The 15,597-nt window shown below is 40.0% G+C and overlaps 1 protein-coding gene across 1 annotated transcript in view; it reads left to right on the plus strand.

Annotated features, from left to right (window-relative positions):
- The window catches only part of Ryr3 (ryanodine receptor 3), a 506,993-nt gene that overhangs the window by 199,287 nt on the left and 292,109 nt on the right, over window positions 1–15,597 (plus strand). The window contains exons 4-7 of the mRNA XM_051183787.1: window positions 5,296–5,370; window positions 8,378–8,456; window positions 13,966–14,078; window positions 15,133–15,232. Coding sequence (XP_051039744.1) covers window positions 5,296–5,370; window positions 8,378–8,456; window positions 13,966–14,078; window positions 15,133–15,232 — 367 coding nt within the window. The remainder of the gene's footprint in view (window positions 1–5,295; window positions 5,371–8,377; window positions 8,457–13,965; window positions 14,079–15,132; window positions 15,233–15,597) is intronic.

Genomic DNA, 15,597 nt, shown 5'->3' on the forward strand with positions numbered 1-15,597 from the left:
TCCCTCTGCAGGGCCTTCTGGGACCATAGCTCTTGATGTGTGTTGGGTCACATTAGATTCAGCAGAGAGCCATCCGGGAGTCTTGGGATGCTTCTTAGGGACTAGGAGCCCCCAATATGGACATAAGCATTTCAGATCACAGGACAAGCCAGTATAGAAATACAGTGATTCTGAAGAATTGGTGGTTGGATAGAAAGTAAGCTTTTGGCCTCCGTGGATGTGATTTCTGGTTTACCTTCATGAAAGGCATTGTTCTCTGGAAACTACAACAACAAATGTCAATAATGAAAATTAACCTTGAAATTACAGGTGAGATGATTGAATTAAGTGTCCAGTGACATATTCTTCCTCTAGATATAGAATTGGGACCCTTTAATAGCTTTTCCCTGGTGTACCCCCATATTATAAGATGACTCTAAGAGTATCCTACTGCCGGTGATGACATTCAAGGACACTCATGGCAGGGATGGGACTACCCCCACCTCCAAAAAAGTCTCAGCCTTGAGCCCCATGAATAGCTGCATGTACTTTTTATGTAAAAAGTGACACCTTTCCTGAGATACTAGTCCAGGATTCATATCAAACGAGCTAGTAGAATTTGTTCTTATCCTCAAGTTCAGATTCCAACTCACATGTTCAAGGAAATTGTGAGAAGCTTTTTGAGTTCCTTGTGCCTCTTCTTTATGTTATGCAAAATGAAGGCCCAAGGGCCACATACACCAATTATTTATTTATTCATTTAGGGAATATTTGGTGAGTGTCTCAAATGCATCTGATACTGATAGAAATGACATTGAAATAACAGACAGCAGTTTAGTTTGAATGTCCATGGAGCTTACTCTATTCTAGGGGAAGGAAGGGCAAATACAGAACAAAATTAACTTAGCAATTCATATCAGCTAATAATAAAGCAGACAGCAAACCATAGTGGAGGGAGACTATCTTCTGGTAATGAATGATAATAGGAAACTTCTTGAATAAGGTATTTTGAGGGGGGATCAATTAATATAAGGTAGAAGTTGGTTATGAGAACATTGGAAGTACATTTTGGGGAGAGGGAAATGCACATGCAAAGACCATATGGTAGGAGCAAGGCTATCTGAAAAGTACGGAGCAGTCAGTTTGGCTAGAGCAGAAGCAACAGGAAGTGTGTTCCTGCTGGTTAAAGTCAGAGGAGTGTAAGGGAGCCAGCTCAGGAGGTAAGGTTTGACAACTTACAGTCAGCAGGCCAAATCCAGCCTGTAATCTATATGTGTACCGTGTGGTAGGATAAAAATGGTGTCTAAATTCCTTTTAAAACTATATGAGGTATGACTGGTAACTGTAAGACAGAGATCACAGAGTCTAACATATTCACTGTGGGGGCTCTCAGAGAAAATTTTCTGATCCTGATGCAGAGAATTAGGAAGCACAGTGGGAGCATCATACATCTATCTAACTTGGTAGCAAGCCACTGGAGGGTCTGTAGCAAGAAAACAAAGGTGAGGTTTACAGCTTTGGAAAGTGTGGTTCTGGCTGCCATGTTAGCCCACAACTTACTTAGCAGGCACATTTGGGAGGTTACCTTGGCTGGATGAGACACAAAGCAGTCTCGAGGACTAGAAGCAGTGGCTGAGTGGTTGCCTGAAAAATGTTTTTAAAGGTGATTCCAATAGTTGTTTTAGATTGGATGAGAGGAAGGGATGAACAGTGACATCCCTCTACAGTTTGGTTTGCTCACTCCCTGTCAACCACATGAAAGAAACCAAATGAGAGAAGAGTATCTTCTGCCCGTTCATCTTGACCATTCATCTACCATGGACTTCTCTTCCTAAGGTACAGCTTTGACTGTGATACCACCCTTTCATAAAATATTACAGTGTCTTTTTGGCTGTGGAACAGATTCCATACAATGAGCGAGTCTCGGCCCTGCATAGCCCAACCAGTCTGTCTCTGCATCCCAACTTAACCACCTATCACTGTCCAGGGGCACACAGGCACTAATACTAGATGGCTGTGAGTGTTCAAGTACGACTCACGCTTCCTACTTCCAGGACACAGTCTACCCATGTTGGTGTCTCTTTCTTAGTGTTTGTGTTTCAGCAGCTTCTGGTTGGTCTACCTTTTCAAAAGAGCCATCCTTTATCACATGCTCTTTACCCTCTTGGTCTATTCAAGACTCTGTGCTTCACTTCTTTAATATGCATGCTGTTTCTACATGTAACATGATTTTGTTTTGTTCAAGTTTCATCTCCCTTACCAAAGGCAAACTGTGATGCGTGGTTACATACCCTTCGTGAAGTCCAGACTCTGCACATACATAGGACATGTATGACTTCGAGCAAGTCATTTAATCTGAGTGTCAGTTCACACAGCTGTAAAGTGGGGGTGATTATCATTGCATCACTAGTTAACATCAAGCAAGCTGTTTTCTGTGTACAACTCTGTGTTATGTGCCTACCATAGGATGTAGGCTAATTAGATCCAAGCTATAGGAGGCCATGAAAGATGTCTCTGTATCTCTTCCCATTGGTGGCTTGTGCAATCACTGTGCACACATTAGAAAAATGAGATCAAGATCTGCTGTTAACCCAAGTGTATATGGTACTATCATATCAACCATGACACACAAGGCAAGGTGTCCTCTTTAGGTACTGAAGTCCTCCCATGTGAAATGTGACATTCATCACTACCTTGAGAGGTCATCATTCAGCTGGGCTACGATAGTGTGTAATTCAGCTGATGCATACATAGTGTGGGCTACATAGCAGAAATCAACATCATAAAAGTAACAGAAGGCTCCTCTTCCATCTTAGCACCAGAGCCATCCATTCCCCAATGGTAATTCTCAGAATTTTGGCCTTAGACCACCAGCATCAGTATCACCTAGATAGACCCTGTTGGAAATGCTTATTCTCAAGCCAGCCCCAGACCTAATGAGATAAGCACTGTGGAGTGGGAACCTGGTGATTCTGATAGCCCCCAGCATCTACAACCTACTGTATTATATCAGAGAGAAGCCCCAAGGGTCTGCAGAGCAGAATTAGATTCAATTCCAGTGGGAATTTAAATCCATTTCTTTCTCTGGTGACATCATATTGAAAGACATGAGGTCCCATAGATGTTTCTGGAAATACTGGAGAACAGCCCAGGTCACTCTGTGAAACTGTTGGGAGTCAGCAACTCTTGACTCCTGATAATGACAGGGCTGGTAGGAGCACAGAAGAATAAGGAGAGAGAGGAACTCATGGCTGATAACAGGACATCTACTTCAGTCTCTTGTTCGTGGTGGGAGTGTGCATATGCAATGTGAGCCATTGGAAACATCAGTTAAGTTGTAAGGATACAAGCTCATAAGGACAATCCCAGTTAGACAGACAAGATGTGAAATGATTTAGTATATCTAATTTTAATGTAAGGTGTTGACACATTTGTAAATACAGCTGACGTTAGTGCAAATGATTTCATGTAATTTGGAAATATTGTGAAGAGCAGTGTAATCCTGCATGGTATTAAAATCTGAGAACACTTAAATATCTCTGCAGGAGGGGGGTGAGCACAGCCACATTTATATTTAGTTATCAGCCTCTTTTCAATATACCACATTTGTCTTTTTTCTCTTTAGACTCATTGTATGGCATGGGGGAAAAATCTCTTTGACAGAGCAATTCTGTTAATCCAAATAGAACTGACGTGAAATCACTCATAGCTTGTTATCCAGACCTCTGTTTCTCTCCCCACCTCCTAGTTCTTGTTGCATTGCTCCTTGCCTTGCAGAGACAGGATGGGTCACATAAAACCACAGACAGTGCCTTGGGCAGCTAGTCTGCAACTCTGAAAAGATTGGAATGCATAAAAGATGGTTTTAGACTACAGAAGCAAAATGCTAAAATTCCTCTTGATAGTGGTCCCACAGAAGATGGCTAAGTGGGTAAAGTATTTGCTGTGCAAGCATGAGGACCTGATCTCAGATCCCCAGCACCCACATGAATTCCAAGCATTACAGTATGCACCTGTAATCCCAGCACCAGGAGGAGGAGGAGGCAGGAGGGTTCCGGGAGCTTTCTAACTAGCCAGCCAACTGCAGATTCAAAGAGAGATCCTGTGCATGTCCAGTTTATACAGCAAGAATCCTGTCCTATAAAATAGGTGAAGGTTAAGAGAGAAAGACAATCCATGTCTGCTTCTAGCTCCACATACACAAGAATGGGCAAGTACACACACACGCATGCATGCACGCATGAACACACACACACACACACACACACACACACACACACACACACACACACACACCCAATGTCTTGATGGCTATCTTGGACTTTGGAGTCTCTTTTGGTACATGCCTGGGAAGGACAGAGCCTGTAAGCAGCCAGTATCTTCTTTTAAAAGAGTATGTGTGTTAAAAAAAAAAAAAAAAAATGTGTTACCTGGGGATAGTTCAGCATGATACCAGGAGAATTAGGTTGGTACCAAAACAATGTTTTCAGTTGTCATTTTCAACTGTTAGTTATTCATATCCTCTTGTAATTGGGATGCTACACTTGAATGTCACAGCATATGTTGTTCATTTCAGCATAGCATTGTGTGGATCAGAGTCACATAGAAGATCAGATACCAGTGGCTTAATTTCCTTTGGGCCATTTTATCTTCTCTGACTTCCCTCTCTACAGTTTGGGCAACTACTACCAAATCATCAAAATGGATATGCAGAGGGAGACAGAGAGTACAGTCACATAGGTCTCTGCACTAAGGGGCCTATTCCTGCAGGACTGGTTATTCTTTTAAAGTCCTGGGTTTCAGAGTCATCCCTAGTTGGTGAGATCAGTGTAAAGAGGACCATTTGAGTTGGATGGGCAGAAAGCACAAGTACTCAGAAGGGAACAAAAGACTGAAAGACCCAAAGTGCACATCGATGCTCATCCATGTTGCCCTTCTGTGCTAGGCTGTAGTTACTTTACACTTGTTTCTCTCTCATCTCGGATGCTTCTGAGAAGTTCAAAGGAAGGTAAGCAGAGTGTACCTCATTTACATGCTTCCTGTGTAGAACAGCTCTAGTGTCTGCTCATCCCGGGCAGTGGCCATTTCTGAGGAGAGCAGCAGGCCTTGCTGCCCTCTCCCAAGGATGCCGCATGGCTAAGCTCACAAAATCTCCTTTGCCCATATTTGCTGGACACTTGCATCTAGACTGAATTCTTTGGGAGTTTTGCCATGGTTACTTTACTTAGGATCTGCTTCCCAAATCGTCCGTGTTGCTCTTCTGCCAAAAAAGCCACAGCTGGTATGTGTTGACAGTTTTCTTCCTCATTCCCACAGGCAGCACAAGGGGGTGGCCACAGGACCCTGCTCTACGGTCATGCAATTCTCCTGCGGCACTCTTTCAGTGGAATGGTAAGCATGTGGCGATGACAGCTCTCAGCATCCATGAGAAAGAAAGGATGAACATTGAGAACAGTTCAGAATATAAATAATTCAGTCCATTGTCTTCCTATCACTTCACTCGAAGTCCAGGGATTTGTGTTTCCTGAGTGTGTTCCATTCTGTGAGGAAAAGAGCCATTCTCTCTCTTTAAACTTCACTGAGCCCTGTCCCACCAAGTACAGTACAATGGTAAACTAGATACCCAGTGAATATTTCTCAAATGCATCACTGATAAAATGAACTGATTTGTTTATGTAACTGATTATTTAGTGTACAAATGAAAGAAATCAAATGGGATTTGTGTGACATTTCTCAACTTGTACACAGCCAAAGAAATGGAATGATGTCTAGGGCCTTCAGTCCTGGAAGAATTTGAAGGTATTATGCTAACCCAGTGGCAGGAGGAAGATGATGGATGAGGCAATCACAGAAAACTATACTAATCACAGGCTATGCTAATCATGGATTTAAAATAAAAATGCTAAAATGGTGATAATTCAGCCTAACTTGGAAAGCAAAACTTGAAATGAAAAGTATGTGAATTTTAATAAATATATCTGGCAAAACGCATATACTCCTGATGTTTTGCAAGCAGTTATTACAAATATTGTGATGTTGATCTAATATAATATGAACTGACTCCAATATTATTTGTTCTCAGCTCCTAAGTATATAATTCTTGAATGCTATTGATGTAAGAAAGGTTATCATTCATTTTCTAATAAAGCTGATACACTAACTGGGAGAACCTGAGTACAAACCCCCATCACCTACCAGAAAGGTTGACATGAGAGCATGTAATCCTAGCAGAGGGAGGATGGGACAGGGGTATTGCTGTTTATTTTTACACATTTATAAGTTCTCCACACAAAGTTCTCAAAGCTGAACTACCGAATTGTAGCGTAATCAGCAGCTACTTCTTTAATAATTGATTTGCTGCAGCATGTTTTGTCTGAGCACTGATGAGAAGTATGAGGAGTTGACTTTCAGATGGAATCCTTGTCTGCTCTAGTACTTCATGGTAAAATACAGGACCAACTGGCCAGCTGTATCCAAGGGTGGGGGCAGGTTTGAATGGGGAGGTCTTTGCCTGGCAATCTCTGCAAATGAAAGGGTGATCACCCTTTAGAATCTGTTGCTTACTTAGAAGAAAGCAAATGAGAACCTCAGACATGTTTTTCTGCCCAGATAGAATAAGTAAATTTTGAAACAGTATACTTCCAATGGCTCTTAAAACTCAGGCCAGCAGCCTGAAAGAGATGTGAATGTAGGTTTGAACTATTTATGTCTAAATTCACTCCTGTTTTAAAAAAAGTTCACTCCCAATTAACATAAAATCTACACTGGCTTCTCTTTAAGTAGCTTTGGTATAAAGACTATGAAATAAGACTTTTTATAATGCAACAATTTTCCACCTGCCTGCAGAGAATTAGAGGTGAGCCTGCACTCATTTCCCTCCCACTCTAATTCCAGCCTACACCACTGTGATATCAGCAAGAAGGCAAGGAAACGGCCCTGGGTTTATTTCCTTTATGAAACTGCTTTAACAGTCATTTTAAAAGTGTCATCTGCATATGTATTGTCATAATCCTCAAGAAAAGGATATATGTAATTTAAGAGTTTTAAAAACAGGACTTTTTTTTTTTAAAAAAAAAATGAAAGGCAGAAAGAAGGAAGGAATGAGAAAGGAAGGAAGGAAGGAAGGAAGGAAAGAAAGAAACTTATTTGCAGTTGACAAGGCAACATGAACAGGTCCCATCCCCCAGATCAATGATTCTCAGCCTGGGAGTTGGATGGCTCTTTCACAGGGGTCACCTAAGGCCATTGGAAAACAGAGATATTTATATTATGATTCATATCAGTAACAAGATTACAGTTACTAAGTAGCAATGAAAATAATTTCATGATTGGGGGTTCACCACAACATGAAGAACTATATTAAAGGGTCACAGAATTAGGAAGGTTGAGATCCACTGCCCTAGATGAAGATCTACAGGTGGCCAATGGCTGCTGAGACAGGCAGAGTCTGCTCAAGGGACAAAGTCCCACATAGGCTATCCAACCCCAAGTGATCAGCCCTGGATCCATATACTTAGTAGATTACATATACATATTTGAATATGCATACATATGTATATGTGTGTATGTATATACACATATACATATATACATTAATACATTAATAGAACAGAATAGTAATACATTAATACAATAATGTATATATGTATATAATACATATATATGGATATAATACAATAATATATATACATATAATAGAAGAGGTTATGAATTTGGGAGTCCACATGGGAAGGCTTGTAAGGAGAGGGGCAGGAGTAAAGTAGATGCAGTGCTTATGTATGAAGTTCTCAAAAAAATGTAAATTAAAAGAAATGGGGGATTATCTGATTTCCAGCTTCCGCCACCCACCTTACTTATCCAAGCACAACTTTTATTATTATTTCAGTGTAATTCATTCTAATCATATGCTACGCATTTAAGTTTTCTGTATATGTCAACTGTACAAATGTGCTATTTTATGTGACTTTTTGACTCAACATCTTATAAAAATAAAGCTATATGCTACATGCATATTCTTTATCAGTACTCTTAGTACTCCACAAAACAGAACAACCAAAGTTGACCTAGCCTCTCCTTTACTACTGCTCATTTGTATTATTCTCAAGGTCAAGCTGAAAGTTTCTCAGAATGCCTTTGAACCACAGCATGTTGAATATTTCAATTTTATTCTAAATAGAGTCCTAGAATTACTAGATCATCAGATAAGACTGTCTTTTGGGTTTTACATCCAAAACAAAAATATTTTCCCAAAGCATAGTGTCAATTAACTTTCCAATGAGGGAGAAGACTGAACCTATTTCATAGTAGCTGATTATTTGCAATTAATGGAGCACTGACTAGTGTGGTACTGGGACCTGGTGGAAGGGTATGACTCCTAGCCTCTGCTCTTGTTCCACAGTATCTAACATGCTTGACCACCTCAAGATCCCAGACAGATAAACTTGCCTTTGATGTAGGTCTGCGGGAACATGCCACAGGTAAGTTGTTATTCCCAGCTTCAGCCAGTGAGAGCTTGTGCTAAGGACTTTTGAGAAAGACGGTGGATATGTTATTCATTTGGAAATCCACATTGGCAAGGTCAAGGAAGACAAAACTGATTTTTTAAAAAAAAAGGTTTTTTTAAGGATGATTCAAGGGAGGACATGAGAAGCATATGAAAACAAGGAGTCTAAGGCAGGGAGAGTAGCCTGGGTGCTGGAAACTGTTTTCATCACTTGCTATTGTAAATAAACAGTTTAGTTCTTGAGGACTATAGGTACTGAGTAACTGCTAAGAAACAAATAAAAGTCACTTTGTTAGGGCTTAACGGTGAAATATGATGTCTATATTAGGCCTTTGTACTGTGCAAAAATGTCATCCCAGGTTAGTTTCCCTAATGTCAGTCAGTGACGCCCACCAGCCTCAGTTTTGGCATTCCAGTGTCTCTCCCATGTATTGATGGTGTATTTTTCTATAAAAATTACTTTGGTTTTATCTGTAGTATTTTAAGCAAAAAAAATACTTCTCTATAAGTAGAGGAATGTTGTTTTGCCATAAAGTATATAACAACGACAGAGACAACTGACAAATAATTGAGAGAATAATGATAAAGAAGTGTCAGTATACTAGATCTAAACTTAAAACTTTTGAATTAGTTCAAAAAGAGGGATTTTTCCTTAAATTTCATACTAAATAATCCAGTGTCATTTTTCTTCTACAAAGTATCAAGTACACTGGAAGCCACTCCCATTTTGTGTATATGTATGTATGTGAATGTGTGTGTGTGTGTGTGTGTGTGTGTGTGTGTGTGTGTGTGTGTGTGTGCCAGACATGGCACATGCCTCTGATCCTGCTATTGGGGAGACTGAGAAAGGAGAATTGTAAGTTCAATGTCAGCCTGGGTTACTTAGTAGGTTTAAGGACAGTCTAACCTACACTGCAAGTCCCTGTAGAAGTCGGCACTAAGATAGGTGGTGGCCAAGATAATGGCAGCTCTCTCTCTCTCTCTCTCTGGAACCTATAAATGAAGGACAGAGGCCCAGGAAAACTATCTACAAATATGTAAGAAGTTACACTATCAAGAATATGCTTGTTTCCTTGGAGCTATTCTGAAGGCCAACAGAGAAGTGGATAGAAGTTGAAATGAAACATATATCACCTCAGTGAAGGGAAACACTTTGTAATATCTGCAATTAACTAGCAAAGGAAGAATGGACCAGGGGATGTAGCATGTTCCCTGTGGCTGGAAACATGTACAGACAATCTGACCATCTGTCAAGGGTATTGCGCATAGAATTTCTGCTCCAGATAGAGCTTGGACTATACCAATTAAAAAGTGTGGTCGAAAGCCACAGAAACAGATTCTAATGGATTTACGCCGAGTAGAGATTTGCTGGAAGGATACTGAATAGAACATGAACTAAAATTAGAGCTTCAAAATTAACCAGGCTGTGGAAAAAGAGACCAGGGAAGTAATATCACTTAGCATACTACAGAAATTCTGTTTGGAATATAGTCTTTAACAGTATGGCATTTTGCCCTAACAGGAAGAAAGTTCCAATGTTGTATCTCCAAAGAAGGATAAAAGTCTATGTTGTTGCTCTGAAATGAGGCTAATGTATTAAATAATGGTTCAGATTATCTGATTTTGTGATGATCAGAAAACAATAATAGTTCCTATCCACCTGAACCTGCTATTGCTGTGGTCTGCATCATGATGTTTTCTCCCCGTGTACACAGGAAAAGTCAGGGTCTATCTCTGACTGTTGTAAGCGTTTTTCCCCTGAAGTAAGATCCTGTAAGAATCAGACTTGAGGGTTCTTTGTTTTCAGCTTGTGTTTTTCTTTAGGTATAGTGTCCTCTAAAATGTTGTCAATCATTGCTAAAAAATCACAAATTGAGTAGAATGTCACACTGCAAATGTAGGTTGGCCTCTCTGGATAAGCCAGATGCCAATCTTATAGCATGTAATCAGAAGTCATATATAGTCCTTCTATTTATAGCCATGAAACAATGTTATAGTTTCTGAATACTGGAGAAGAATGGAAAAATAGCATTTTCTAGTAAAGAGCTCAGAAAATGTACTTAATTTACTATGAGAATCTCTAATGAAAAGGAGGAGATGAGATCCTCATCTCAGAAGTTATTTTCTGAGTCCCTGAAATCAGAATTAGTAGGGACATCGGGGACAGCAGACCTAGTAGACAACTGAGCTGGGCACATCCAAACTGGCTGCTCAGAAGCTGACCTGTGTGTGGACCTATAGAAAAGGGGTGACTGGTTGCATGCAAATTCAGGTCCCAAAGTAATTTGGTTTTCTTTCGCCCTTGACCTACTCTGCTCATGTTCCCCTTGAGTCAGGAGAACACACTGGTTTCCCCCAGTGACATTCAGGGTTTTATGGGATGAGACCTATCATAAAGGAGAGTCACACGAGATCTTCTGGGATAGAATCCTAGTTCCTTACCAGACAATTCTGTGAATGATCCTTAGCACAGAAACCTGTGAAAACGCAGGCCAACCCTCAGCAACCAGTAGAGGATGTTTCAACAGTAGGTCTGGACTTTCCCCCTTACAGACTGATAAATTCTTAGACTTAACAAGCTAGATAATCAGTACAACTGAGTTGGTTACTCGGTTCTTCATACTTTTAAAGTTTTCTTTTGTTTCTACTACTTTAACATAGATTTAGCATTTAGGTGTATAAGGACATGGATTTTTAAGTGCTGTCTTGAATTTTGGAGCCATTGACTGGCACAACCTAGGAGTTCAGAAAACAACTCCAAGGACAAGAAAAGTGGCAGAGAAGGGCCTCTCACTTTTGTGTGTGTCTGTTCATGTGCTCTTCGCGCCGGATACTCTGTCAGAGCCCACAGAGTTTACTAGGTAGTCTGATCATTTTCACTTCAAATGTAGAGGTCAAATTCTCTTGTAGTGCATTTATTAAATGTAGACAAATACCTACACATAATTTTAATAGATAAGTGACACTTCTATGTTTATTAAAAATGTTTACTCCCTACTGTAGATTCATGCCTCAGGCACCTGCATTCAGCTCTCCTATTATTGCTTGCTGCTTTTTATGAAAAAACATATATGTATATACTTCCATTTCATTATTCTTTCAAGATTAGGTTTTATCTATTCATATCCTGATAAAGCTTAAGTCTTGCATTCTACATTTTACTGTTCTTCTTGCTTACATTTTCAATATGTTCATATCATTTTTATGGAAAAATCAAGCCAGCAACTTACATTGTTATAATTACTATCACATATTTATAAATAACCCACAGGATGTACTGTAGTCAGGTTTCTTTTGTCATGGTTTGTCTTCTGTGGCTGAATCATGAATTCACTTCCAAGCTTTCCCATTGATCCAAAAATGCTCCTGAATTTTTAGAATCAGTCATATTATCTCTTCAGCTTCCTAGAAATATCCACCATCACTTAAGGACTTCACTTTGCCTCTTCTAGATTTTATTTCCTCTTGACTACACCATGGTTTGCTATTTTATTTTGTTGAACCACTTTATATAGTAGTTTTCACAGAAAAGATGCATGCAGGTACCAAATTATCTATAGGTTTGTTCATCCTGGATTCATAAGTAATTCATAGTATAATTCTGTATTAAAAGTATTTTTTCTGGCTGCTGAGACAAGTTTGTTCTGATTCCTGATGTTTTGTGTGTGACTGTTTTTCTAAAGCTCTTTTTTTTTTTTTTCTCTAATGTCTGATATTCCATAGCATGTCTTGTGTATCCTTCCTGTTGTGCAGTCTCAAGAGGATGCAGTTTAGGGTGGATGCTTAACTATGCAAGGGACTCTGGGGACCTTTTCTATTTGCAGACATTTATTATTCCAATACTGGGAAAGTTTTAGGGATATTATTTGTTTCTTTATTAATGCCCCTTATTCTTTCTTGCTTTCTGGAGATTCCTCTAGATTGTTATCTAGAATTTTATTGTAATAGAATTACAATATTTTCCTCTTCAAACCTGTCACATGTCCTCTCCTTCCAACCCCTACTGTCCCGTATCTCCTCTCATTTCCGAAATCTCAAATTCTAAGTCCTTTTCTTTTCTTTCTTTCCTTTTTTGTCACCCTAGAACTCTATGTAGATCAGCCTGGCCTCAAACGAAGCAATCCACTTGCCTCTGCCTCTTGAACACTAGAATTAAAGGTGTGTACCACAATGCTTATGTCTCTCTCTCTCTCTCTCTCTCTCTCTCTCTCTCTCTCTCTCTCTCTCTCTCTCTCTGTCTGCTCTGCTCTGCTCTAATCTATTTTTCTGTGTTCTTTTTGGAAGACTTTTCAACTGCCTACAATTATGTTATTTTTCTTTAGAATTAGAGTAATTTTATTTTTCTCTTAAGGGAATCTTCATGATGGTTTCTGGGTTTAATGTTACTTATAAAATTATTTAAAGTTTTTGTTCTTTGCAATTCTTGATTTTTCTAGTCCCTGCCCCCCCCCTTTGCCATTTTTGTTTGTTTGTTTCATGATATCAATATTAGAGGCAATCCTGTCTTTGCTTATATTTAAACCAAGATCATAAAAGATAATAGGAAACTGGCCTGAAACTCAGCTTTTCTCAATCCGCACTCTGGGGTTATCTTTCAGAGCCCTGAGCATCAGAGAGTCTCAAACTCTGGTAGCTTTTACCTTTGGTCCATTGGCTTCCCTAAAGCACAGTCCTCAAATCTGAGGAGTGGTAAGACTCACTCAGCTTTGCAGGTGGCCATCTAGAAACTGAGGGATAGCAGCAAAAGGAGAGAAGTTGGGGTGTTTCTAATCACTATTTCTAAACTGGAGTTATCTGTTCTCAGCAGGGCTCAGCAGGGCTCAGAATTTCCAAGGCCAGACCCTTGGTGTTTTGCAACTCCACAATTCTGCTGTAGCCTGGAGGAGGAAGAGTCATCTGCTTGTGTGGGATGGGGAGGGGATCTGGGGCTTAAATGTCCTTAAAACCTTTTAGCTGTTCTTCCTGTTTACAAACCATCTTTACCTCAGCCCAAGCACTTTCCTGCTGTAATCTATTCATAGCAGGCCATGCTTGTAAGTCCATGGTTTCTTCTCCATTGTGTTAGTTACAATTCTGGTCTTCATTGTGTTAGTTACAATTCTGATCTCCTTGTTTCCACGTGTACCACCAAAACATACTTTGAAATAAATTCTTTTAAGAAAGATGTAAAAGGGAGTGTGAATAAAATCATGTCCTATATCTATTAAAATATTCAGCCTGTATGTATTTACTGTATGTTCTGTATGTACTTACTGACCTGCAATAATCTTTCCCAAATTGTGTCTTTCTGTCTTCATGGAAAATGAAAACTATAGTCAAGAGTATACATTTGACAACAGGGCTGGTTGTAGGTAACTGGAAATTGAAGCAAAGAGAGTTGGGGAGAAGGGAGAGGTGTGTCAACAGGAAGGAATATGGGGCAGAGTTGTTAGGGTCACTGCGTTTTTGGGATAAAGCGACTAACTCATGAAGCCATCATGTAGGAGAAGCCTGTTGGTGGACCATACATCCTGCTTCCAAACAGAGGTCTGAAGGAGAGAAAGTACGAATTGGAGATGACCTTATCCTCGTCAGTGTGTCCTCTGAAAGATACCTTGTAAGTACCTCTTGACAGAAGCATCTTTCATTTTCAGAACACCCCCTGTTACGATTAGGTGGCCAAGGGAAACCCAGCCACAGTAAGCTAGGTAGAACAAGATACCTCTCCCCTATGAGGCAATCATGGGGCCTGGAATTTTACTGTTGGCTTTCTTTTTAGATTAGTGTGTTGTACTGAGCAAATACTGCTAAGATGGAATTAAGTCACATTTATTATGAATTTATCACATTATTTGGCTCTTGCCAAATGGAATACAAGACAGCAAAAAAGCAAAAAAGGAAAGCGAAGTGGTGGTGGCTCATGCCTTTAATCCCATCACTCAGAAGGCAGAGGCAGACAGATCTCTGTGAGTTCCAGGCCAGCCTGATCTACAGAGTGAGTTCTAGGACAGGCTCCAAATCTACAGAGAAACCCTGTTGAAACAAAGAAAGGAAGGAAGAAGGAATGAGAGAGAAGGGAATAAAGGAAGGAAGGAAGGAAGGAAGGAAGGAAGGAAGGAAGGTAGGAAGGATAAGATGTTAGTGCAGTGGGTATTACAGAGGCTGACAGATGCATATGAGATCTTTAGTCTGAGTATAGGTACCAGGCAAGCTCTGCTCAGGGTGGGGATGCCTGAAGACAGAGAAATGCCAAAGATAAGTGTTAAATTTCTCAGCAGTTCCTCATAAGCCCTATCCTACCAGCTGATTTCTCCTAGCTTTCTCCAAATGTTGAAGTTTTTTTTTTGTTTTTGTTTTTGTTTTTTGTTTTTTTAACCCATTTGTGGGTTAAAAAAAGTAGGCATTTTACAAGTGTGTAGAATCAGGGATGCAGCTGAGGTGACAAGGTTAACGCTTGTCTGTCACCTGTGTGGCTGCAAATTCCTTCTTCCTGGAATTTAGTGCCATATAAGAAGCTCCTTCACAATTGAGTAAAGAAAGCTCCCACTTGGGTTATGTAGAAAGAACTGAAGGACCCTGGAACCGTTTAATGTGATCCTTGAGATGTCAGTCAGAAGCTCTGACAGTTCTGGACTAGTACTTTAAAGGGGATTTCTCTTTTCCCACTGCAGCACCTCTCGATATCAAATGGTAACATCCAAGTGGATGCTTCCTTTATGCAAACACTCTGGAATGTACATCCTACATGTTCCGGAAGCAGCATCGAAGAAGGTAGGCCTTTGTAACACAGTCCTGAGCCTGACATTCCCTCTGGGCTGTGTATGTCAACATTTTCTGCTATTTCCCAACATCCACACACAGTTTTATTTCTCCTACTTTCTTTCTCTGATGTCAGTATAAATTATTTTCTATTCTGACTCCCCATGGGCATCATTAACCTTGTTTCTAATTCTTCGGTGCCCATAGTTAGATTATCACAACAAGCATGCAGGACTTGAATATATACCTCCCCTCTCTCACCAAATTTTCACTTCTATTCATGCTTACTGTTGGTAAGAGATCATTTGCCAGAAAGGTAATATGGCTTTTCCCACCCTATCCCATGCTTCTCCCCATAGCAGGAAAGAACTTCCTTT

The sequence above is a fragment of the Phodopus roborovskii genome, unplaced genomic scaffold, assembly GCF_943737965.1.
Source record: "Phodopus roborovskii unplaced genomic scaffold, PHOROB, whole genome shotgun sequence".
Lineage (NCBI taxonomy): Eukaryota > Metazoa > Chordata > Mammalia > Rodentia > Cricetidae > Phodopus > Phodopus roborovskii.